This window comes from Ochotona princeps, chromosome 4 (genome assembly GCF_030435755.1).
Source record: "Ochotona princeps isolate mOchPri1 chromosome 4, mOchPri1.hap1, whole genome shotgun sequence".
NCBI classification, from domain to species: domain Eukaryota; kingdom Metazoa; phylum Chordata; class Mammalia; order Lagomorpha; family Ochotonidae; genus Ochotona; species Ochotona princeps.
Window position 1 is genome coordinate 3624231 of NC_080835.1, and position 10039 is coordinate 3634269.

The following is a 10039-nucleotide window of genomic DNA, read 5'->3' on the forward strand; positions in this document are numbered from 1 at the left end:
CTGCTTGCTCCCAAACTGGCTTGGGGCCCCTGGGCAGCCACTGCAAGGCAACCACCCAGCCCTGTCCAGCTACCACCCTGCTGCCCAGGCCTGAAGGTGAGGCGGGGCGGGGTGAAAACGGGGCCTCTGAGATCCAAGATAGAGACCCCAGAACTGCCACCTGGGAGGTGCATCTCAGAACCCTAGAATGTTGAAGAAGCCTGGGATCTGAGCTGTCAGAAGACTGCACTGCAGAGGCTCTTAGAAGGGTGAAGCCTTTCGGGGACTGTGTCCATGGGCTGCTTGCCAGCTCAGGGCCCCAGACCTGGGCCCAGGCCGAAGGAGAGACAGGGTTCCCAGGCCCATTGAGGAGGAGGAGGGATCACCCTGGCATGGTCCCCTGGTGGCTGCACAAGTACCGGCTGCCCTTCCCTTGTCTGCTGTCTGGTGTTTTTTTTTCCAATTTTTTATTATAGTTTTGATAGTCGTTACATAATTTAAAAGGTTCAAGGGCTACAGAAAAGTGGATAAGACTATTATTTCTATATTGTTGTAGGCTGAGGAGTTGATTTACATTCCTTTAGATGAGCACTCACCTGGCCTTTCCAGACTCTTTGGCGTCCTATTGTCCTGTTAATGGGCTTGGGGGAAAAAGCATAAATTAGGGTAATAAAGAGGCCTGAGAGAAGGCTACTCCCACCACCATCATGGTCTCCGCGTGTCGGTGCTGGACGCTCGGACATTCACCGTGCCTACTATGCCGCCTCAGCTGGCCGCGACACGATATTGTTTCCTTCATGTATCTGAGATAAAGGGGGATGTTGAGGGAGAAGCCCCACCCAGTCTCCCACCCTCCCCAGGTCCCAGATGTGGGGCATGCTCTGAGGGTCCTGCTCAAGTGGTTTTCATAGTTCATCAGTTATGAATCGCTGCCAGTCTCTCCATTCCAAGCACAATGAGGTCGTTGAAGAATCCCCTGATTGACACAGTCCATCTTAGAGTCTCTGTTTGCCCAGTATTTCACTGCCAACATATGGCTGGGGTAGTTGGTTGACTTGTTCTGTCCTCTGTCCTTTCTTGGTTAGGGTTCTGAGTCCGGCAGTTCAGTCGGGGAGATCCCAAAAGAAACTTTGTCTGAAGTGTTCCCAGCCCAGATTCTTGTGTGTACTTGCAAGTACAGGGCCCAGCACGGTCCATCACCACGATCAGCTAGCTGGTGGTTGCAATTGCTGGGTTGGTTCTGTTTTCAGCCCTGTCTTCCACTGGAACCAATGGGTGTTGCAGTCCAGCCTGGTTCTGCCCAGCACATACTCGGCCCTCGCATAAACCAGTGGGAGCTGCAGCCTGTCAGAGCGACCCACAATAACCCCCACCAGGCCTGCCCCCTGCCCTGATCTACCAGTATGTGCAGCAGACTAGTCCAGTCTGTCCCATATCCCATTTGGCTCTCGTACATGTCAATGGGTATTAAAGCCTAGTTCCATCTAACCAGCTCCACTATCCAGCCCACACAGATGTTGTTGGGTGCCTCTCTGTCTAGCCACCCCTGCCCCTGTCCTGGTTTTCGTGCCCTCCAGTGGGAGTGGTAGCCAGAGAAGGAGGAGCCCACTATTTCCCTTCTAGGCCACTCCCACTGCCAGATTATGCACTCTCCAGGTGGTTCTGCAGTTTAACTTGGTCTGCTGTCTATTTTTACTGACCGCATGCTGCCCCCCACTGCCCCGACCACTCTGATCTCCAGCCCAGGTGCTTTGATGGCCCCTGCTGGGTGCAGGGCCCCCCTCCAACAGTGGTCTCCAAACCCGCTGTGACAAAGTCCCATTTCTGTGGACTGATGCAGTGTGCGATAAATCCTGTCTCAGGTGAGAAGGACATAATGGGTACACGGGCTGTGAGCCCCCAGTTTGTACTGTCAGGTGAACAAGCCCTGGAATTCCATCCCAAGACATGGGACGGGAACACGCATGGCGGGGGAGCAGGCACATCCCACACCCCGTCCCTGGCGGCGCACGGATGAGCAGTGGATGTGGGCACTGCGTACAGCCGTCGGTGACATCACAGTCTTCAGCAGATGCTTGGAATCCCTGTCAAAAGGCAGGGAGACAGAACCACAGAGCCAGGGTGGAACACCCATGGGTGGCAGGGACCCAGGGACCTGAGCCAGTTGCCTCTTGAGGTGTGGGGTGCGGGCATCCTCAGCTGCACCCCAACCTGGGCAGTTTTTTTTTTTTAAAGATTTATTTTTATTTTTATTACAAAGTCAGATATACAGAGAGGAGGAGAGACAGAGAGGAAGATCTTCCGTCCGATGATTCACTCCCCAAGTGAGCCGCAACGGGCCGATGCGCGCCGATCCGAAGCCGGGAACCAGGAACCTCTTCCGGGTCTCCCACGCGGGTGCAGGGTCCCAAAGCTTTGGGCCGTCCTCGACTGCTTTCCCAGGCCACAAGCAGGGAGCTGGATGGGAAGTGGAGCTGCCGGGATTAGAACCGGTGCCCATATGGGCTCCCGGGGCGTTGAAGGCGAGGACTTTAGCGGCTAGGCCACGCCGCCGGGCCCTACCTGGGCAGTTTTCACAGGGCCACAAAGCTGGTGGTTTTCCTGGCCACTCGGAGTTGGATTGAGAGCAGATTTGGGCAATAAAGACCTAGGCTCTAGGTTCACAGATGTGATGTTAACGTGAAGGTACATTAGTAAAACATGGAGATTCCCTCAGGGCATCGTGACTCGGTCATCAGAGGCTTTCGCCTCATAGTCCACCTGTCCACTCTCTAAAAAATAAAAGACTTATTTATTTTTATTACAAAGTCAGATATACGGAGAGGAGGAGCGATAGAGAGGAAGATCTTCCATCCGATGATTCATTTCCCAAGTGAGCGCAATGGCTGGTGCTGTGCCAATCCGAAGCCAGGAGCCAGGAACCTCCTCCAGGTCTCCCACACGGGTGCAGGATCCCAAGGCATTGGGATGCCCCCCAGTCCACAACTGCTTTCCCAGGCCACAAGCAGGGAGCTGGACGGGAAGTGGAGTTGCCAGGATTAGAACCGGCGCCCATATGGGATCCTGGCGCGTTCAAGGCGAGGACTTTAGCCGCTAGGCCATGCCGCCGGGCCCCACCTGCCCACTCTTGTGGTTACACTAGCCGCCTTCTGGCTTAGGCCTCTCCCAGAAGGCCTTGTTCCCAAGTCATTGCCTGCAGCCTGCTGCTGGGGGCCCGCCATGTCTTGCCATGTCTTCTGCACCCGTCACTCAGCTGTGAGCGACACCCAGCCCTCCTCTGTTGTACCCCCACTCTGGTCTCAAAGTTTAAGCACCTGATAGTGTTTCTCCTTCTCTTTCTCCTTCTTGTATTTATTTACTTATTTGAAAGGAAGAATGGAAGAGATCTTCATTGCGGGTTCACTCCACAAATGCCTGCACTGGCTGACGCGGGGTCTGGCCAGAGCCAGGAGCTCCAATCCGGGTCTCCCCGTGGGTGGCAGGGGACCTGGGGGCTGGAGTCAACACCTGCTGCCTCCCAGGGAGCTTTGGCAGGGAACTAGACAGGAAGTGAAGCACCCGGGACTAGAACCAGCACTCAGTGTTACAGGGGGAGTCTTAGCCCACGGCACCAGCACAGGCCCCGGTAATATGTCTAACCCTGTCGACTGCTACGCTTGCTGGTCGGTGTCGGCAGGCAGCTGCGTAGGGGTGTGGGTGTTCCACGTGGACTGCGGGCATTGCGAGTGGTGGCTTAACTTGAGCCCTGGTGCCCTCACCCGAGGTCATGAGTTAGTACACACACTTCCTTCTGATCTGTGCACTGAAGCCACGCACCCCTTCAACAAGGGTGTGTGCAGGGCCACCCCCGTCGCTTCTTGTGAAAAACAACCATCTCTCTCTTCGCTCCCCAGCAACGAGCTGAGTCATTTCCTGGCATTTGCTGCAGCTGAGCAAAATCCTCAGGTCGGACCACTGCCCCCACGGCACCAGCATCCCATGTAGGTGTCTGTGTAAATCCTGGCTGCTCCGCTTCCCATCCAGCTCCCTGCTACTGTGCCTGGGAAAGCAGCAGAGAGGATGGTCCAAGTCCCTGAGCCCCCTGCACCCACAGGGGAGACCAGATGAAGCTCCCAGCTCCTGGCTTTGAGTAGGCCCAGTTCTGGACACTGAGGCCACTTGGGGAATAAACAACAGATGGAAGATATCTCTCTAACACTCTGTTATCTCATTCTTTCAAGTAAATAAACCTCTAAAAAGAAGTCTCTCATTGGCACGGAGACCCTTGAGCTGCTGACAAGAGCTGGGTTTTGTATCCTGCGCCCTCCCTCGCGGGGTGCAGGTGAGCGGGGGGCAGGGCTTCATGGACGCCCTCTCTTCCTGTCTTACCTGAACCTCACCCCCCACACCGCCAGCCCTACAACTGTTCCCCTCAAGGTTGCTCACGACCCTTAACTGAAGTTTCTAGTCTTTCTGACACCCATCCTCCCCTAACGGTTGTTAAAAATCCCGTCTCATCTGCGGCTGAAAGGACCCATCTGACCTGCGGCTATTTTAAGTCTTCCGGTTCCATTTTTCACCGCCGTCCCTGGGGACTCGTCTCCCGTCCTTCTCACTTTCTCGCTCTCACGCTCTCTCGTTCTTCTCTGGCTCGCCACCCACCCCACCCCCACCCCGCTCCATTTTGGGCTGTTTTGTAATGTTCCGATTTGCATGTGCCCTGTCCCCTCGCGGCGGGCAGTCCCTGCTGTGGTCTCTGTCATTTTCTCCTGGGTTCATCTTGGGGCACAACCGAGGTTTCTCTTTATAGAAGTTCCATCAGCCTCTCTCTCTCTCTTTTTTTTTTTTTTTACCAACTCAGTGGTTTTTTTTAAGTTCCTTTTTCCTAAATTGTTTTACTTTTTATTTATCTGAAAGCCAGAGAGAGAGAGAGAGATCTTCATGCACTGGTTCACTCCCCAGGTGCCTGCAACAACAAGGAATTCAATCCCTGTGGCCCGCCGGGATAAGTGTCGGCAGGCAGCTGCACGGGAGTGTGGGTGCTCCACGTGGACTGGGGGCATTGCGAGTGGTGGCTTATCTTGAACCACGGTCCCCTCACCCAAGTAACTGTTGCTTCCTTTTTAAATATTTATTTTTATTGGAAAGGCAGATTTTACATAAAGAGACACAGAGATGTTTCATTCACTGGTTTACTCCCCAAAGGGCCACAAAGACCAGAGCTGAGCTGATGTGAATACAGGAGCCAGGAGCCTTCTCCTGGTCTGCCTTGTGGGTGCAGGGTCCCAAGCCTTTGGGTCATCCTCTACTGCTTTCCCTCTTCTCAGCCTCTTCCTTTTGTTGTTGTTGTTTGTTTATTGTTACGGTTTTTTAAATTGTATAAATTTTATTTTTGATCACGTTTACGTATTTGATTCGGGTGCAGGGGTCAAGGGCTAGAGGGGAGTGGGTGAGACCATTGTTTCCCCATTCTCTTTTTCCTTCCTGTGTCTGGTGGGAGGAGAAGTGGGGAGGTAAGGAGAGAAACCACACCCAGTACTGCAGTTTAACTTGACAGAGTTTCCCCCGATGCCAGCATCTGCCAGTTGATGCTGTGACAAAGCTCAACTAACTCTCACCCACTCTGGCTTATACATGTACCAGCAGTACAGTCTGCCCAGCCTGGCATTTCCCTAATCCAGCTTGCATGTGGGTCAACAGGTGTTATAGCTATGCCCAGCCTAATCTGCCCCCAATCCCAGCTCTCAGACTCACAAGTGGGAGTAGTGGCCCAGCAGGGGAGCTCCCTGCAGCCCCTCTACCAGGTTCACTCACTTTGCCCAAGGTCTTAAGCGTGCTGGTTGGGCACTGCGGCCCAATCTGGAATGGCCTGCCTCGCCTCGGCATTTGCCAATGAGTGCTATAGGCTGGTAGGGATACAGCTTAGCCAACCCAGCCAGCCCCCAGTTTCAGCCCTAATGTGAACTGGCTGGTATTGCAGCCCAACCTGGCATGACCCACACACCATCTGGCTCTCGAATTTACCAGCGGGTGATATGAACTGACCCAGCCCGTGGGTACTGTAACCTGGCCTGGTCTGGGCTGCTCCTTTACTTATTTCTTGTGCTCACCTGCAGGGATTGTGTCCCAACAGAGGCGTTCCCCAAGCTCCTCCATCAGAACCCTTCCCAATGCCGATCTCACACCCACAGGTGGGTCCATAGGCCAGCCCTACTTAGTCCACCTCCAGTCCTAGTAGGAACAGTAGCCTTTCTTGACTGGCCCTCACCCATTCTGTTGGTTGCTACAGCCCAGCCAAGCCTAGTCCACACCCAGACACAGTTCACACATGATTCAGCAGTGGCAGAGACCTAGCCCAGCCCATCCTGGTTCTCACGATCACCAGTGGGTACCAGAGTCTAGCCCAAAAAGGCACACCCCAGACCTAGTCCACACCCATGCCGAGGGAGACTGTAGCCATCTCCAGACCACACCACAACCCCTATTCCAGCCCCCGCACTCACCAGTAGGACCCACTACCCACCCAGGGCATCCCCTTATCTCCCCAGCCAGGCCTGATCCCAGCCACAGATCTCACATATGCCAGTGGTTGCTCTGACCTAGCTTGGCATAGCCCCTCCCCTGTCTTGGTCTTTGCCTTCAGATACTGCAGCCTGGCCTGGCCCAGCCAGTCCCCAGTCCTAACTCTCACTGGCAGGTGCTGCAACCTGGCCCTACTCAATCTACTCTCATCCCTGGTTCATGCAAACCAGTAGGTATAGCAGCCTATCCTGGCATGACCTTCACTCCATCCTGGTTTCTGCACTTCTCAGTGGACTGTGGTTTGCTCAGCCCTGCCCAGTCTGCCCCCTTCCAAAACCAACTTACATACTTGCTGACAGATGGAGCTACCCTGCCCAGCCTGCCCAACACGCAGGCCTGGACCACATGCTCATCAGCGAGAGCTATGACCCACTAGGGGAGTTTCCCAGGTTCCCCCACTCAGGCCACTCCCAGACCCAGGTCTCACACATGCCAGCTAGTCCTTGGCCTTACCCAACATGGCCTGCCCCATCTGTCCCGACCTTTGTACAAGCTGGTGCGGCCCAGTCTGCCCCACACCCTGTTTTAGAGTGCTCATGCGGGTGCTGCAGCCTGGACCTGCCCTGCTTGTTCCCAGCCCCAGTACCAGTGAGCATCTGAGTTCCATGGTCACACCTAGCTCAGCCCATCACCATCCCAACTCTCAAGCTAACCAGCGGGACTTGTAGTTCCATAGGGTTGGGCCCACATATCCCCCACAGAATCTACCCTGGACCTAGTTGTTTTGCATGGTGGTTGGTGTCATAGCCCGGTCTAATGCTGGGTCAGCCTCTTCTCCTGAGTTCATTTTTTCAGGTAGCAGTTTTATGCAGCCTCAGAAGTGCTGGGGGCTGGCCACCCTGCCAATACACTGTGTCTCCAGGATGCCCAGCACAGTCCCGGTCTCAGCTGTTATTGCTGTCGGTGTTGGGGAGTTCCAAGGGCCTCAAGAGTCCTGGATCTCACTCTCATGGGCCGGCAGGCAGCAGGGCCCAGGGTTCCTCCAGGAAGCTGGAGGTGAGGATGAGGATGGTGGGTATCCTCACAGGCTCACTCTGCCAGATGATGTTCCCAGGTAAGAAGTCTGAGCCTCGGCTCCATCCAGGGGCCCAGAGGGGGCAAGGAAGTGTAGCCTGGGTCCGGGATCCCACAGCAGGTGACAGGTGGCCCTGCTGATGCCTCATGGGCTGAAGAGCATCATGACAAACTCTGCAGGCAAGCAGAGGGTGGGCTCAGCCCAGGGCCGGCTTCCAGCAGGTGCTGGGCACTCAGGGAAGGGACGGGGGAAGGGGGGGACTCACCATCAAAGTCCACTGTGCCGTCACCATTGAGGTCCACTTCTCGCAGCATCTCATCCAGCTCCGAGCCCTCCAATGGCTCCCCGAGCAGGGCCGGGGCCACCTGCCGCAGCTCTGCCACTGTGATTCGTCCATCCCTGTCCCTGTCAAACTGAGGCCCAGCAAACCTGCTGCCTCGGCCACCGTCCCCACCCCTCCCGTCCTCACCCCTCCTGAGCCACCTGCTCTGCGGAGGCTCTGAGATGGATTCTCTTGCTGGAATAAGCCCAACCTTCTAGGATCTGTCCCTGTTCCCTGTGCCTCTGGCCCTGCCCCCAGCACCTATGACCCAACACCTGCACCCTGGCCCACTCCCTGAACCCCTGACCCCGCCTCCCCGGCCCACACCTCACACCTCTTGGAAGGCCACGCGCAGCTCCCGCACCCCAAGCATGTGCGCCGTCTCCTCCCGCAGCTTTGGACCTATCAGTTCCACAAACTCCTCGAAGTCCACGCGGCCGCCCACTGCAGACCAGGGCCAGAGAGGCACAGTGGCGAGGGCCACACAACACGTTCCCTGTCCACACCCGCAGGCGCCAGCAGGTGGAACCCCCATCCCACATTGCTGAGGTCTGGGCTGTTCTGGGCTCAGCTAGGGCCTCCACGGTAGGAGGAGGAGGCCAGGTTTGCCACAAGCGTGTGTCCACACAGGGCCCGAGGTGACTGTCCTACCACGGGGTGCTCCCACAGTTAAAAGTCAGGACTACAAATCCACTTTCAGACTCTGGGCCCCACACAGGCCCAGCACAAGACACAGGCAGCAGCTGCAGGCCGGAAGCCCCAGCCACATCCCCTCACAGTAGGGCCTGGGGCAGGGATCCCAGGACAGAGGAGAGGTGAGCACAAACGGGCGGCACCACACATGATCGCCCATCCTTGGTCACAGGAAGCAGCCCAGAGCACCCCAGAGGGCTGGGGGCTCAGGGTGGGGGCCAAGCCACAGACAGCGGGAGAGTAAGGGAACCAGGGAGCCGGCACTTGGCTGCACAGGCCACTGGGTCTCCAAAGGCCAGGCCAGGACAGCAGGAAGGGCTGGGGGGCAGGGCAGGGTGCAGAGAGCCAGCATCCTGTGGCATCTCCAGAGCCAGTGTGGGTCTGCCCGTCTCTCCCCGGAGATGGTCCCCCTCCCCCACTCCCCATAGACCCTCCCTGTTCCCAGTGAGCATCACTGACTGCGCATCTTGACATGTTGTGAGAGTTCTAGAAGCTCCATCTCCGTGGGCATGTAGCCCAACGTCCGCAGGCATTCACCCAGCTCACGGTGGCCCATGTAGCCGTCACGGTCAGTGTCGAACTCCTCAAAGGCAGCCTGCAGCTCTGTAAGGAAGGGCAATCAGCAGGGTGGGGGCAGGGAGGGGAGGCTCAGGAGCCCTGCCCCCCCTCCCCCCCCCCCACTCACCTTCCAGCTCCTCTGCACCCAGCTCCCGGTCCTACAGGTGGAGAGCGAGAGGTGAGGCCGGCATGTGCCCAGGACCTCACTGGGGCTCCACCAGTCCATCCTGCCTCCTCCAAGCCCTGCCCACGTTGGGCACTGGGCAGGGCCTCCAGACTGACCGCCCAGATCACAAGGGTGCTATAGGGCCAGGGTGGGCTGCCCCTGAGCCCGGGAACCTGCACCTCACCCTGGCCCCTGGCCCCCCTGACCTTCCCGAAGATCCGGTTGAGCAGCGGCCCATATGTCCTCTGAGCGGCAATGTCACAGTGGTCCAGGCGGTGTCGGGAGCGGCGCCGCAAGGCCGACCCAGGGACAGCTCCAGCAGATCCCGGGTGGCCCTCTCCCGGCTTGCCACTCCCAGTAGGCTTGGGGCCCTGGGCGGAGGGCGGCTCCTTGGGGCTGCTGACGCCTTTGCGAGACCTGCCGAGTCCTTTCTTTTTCTTGCTACTCCTGCTGGTGGCCAGGGGGCCCTCAGCCTGACTCTCCACAGGGGGCTGCTGGGGGCCTGACTGCCCACTGCACTGCTCCGCAGCCATGTGGGGAGGGCTGGCAAGCACCCTGAGCCGCTCAGCTCTCCCAGGACCCTGAAACTGCTTTAGACACCTGCCCCCTTAGCACCTGGGCCTGGGCCCTGAGTGGGATTAGGGTAAGTGAGGGTGGCAGCCCAGGCCCTAATCCTAGGGAAGCCAGGGAAGGGCCCCCAGCAGATCAAGAGAAGTGTCCTTAGTAGCAGGATCCGCACATCCTT

The 10039-nt window shown here is 57.2% G+C and overlaps 1 protein-coding gene across 1 annotated transcript; it reads right to left on the reverse strand.

The window, feature by feature from the left end:
- Positions 1 to 6391: 6391 nt before the first annotated feature.
- Positions 6392 to 9827, reverse strand: LOC101535656 (calcium-binding protein 4). The gene is made up of 6 exons (XM_004598250.2): positions 9501 to 9827; positions 9256 to 9286; positions 9030 to 9173; positions 8212 to 8321; positions 7821 to 7968; positions 6392 to 7728 (listed from the first exon to the last, which is right to left on the reverse strand). Exons 1-6 carry the CDS (start codon positions 9825 to 9827, stop codon positions 7700 to 7702), a joined length of 789 nt encoding a protein of 262 aa, XP_004598307.2. The 3' UTR covers positions 6392 to 7699.
- Positions 9828 to 10039: the final 212 nt, after the last annotated feature.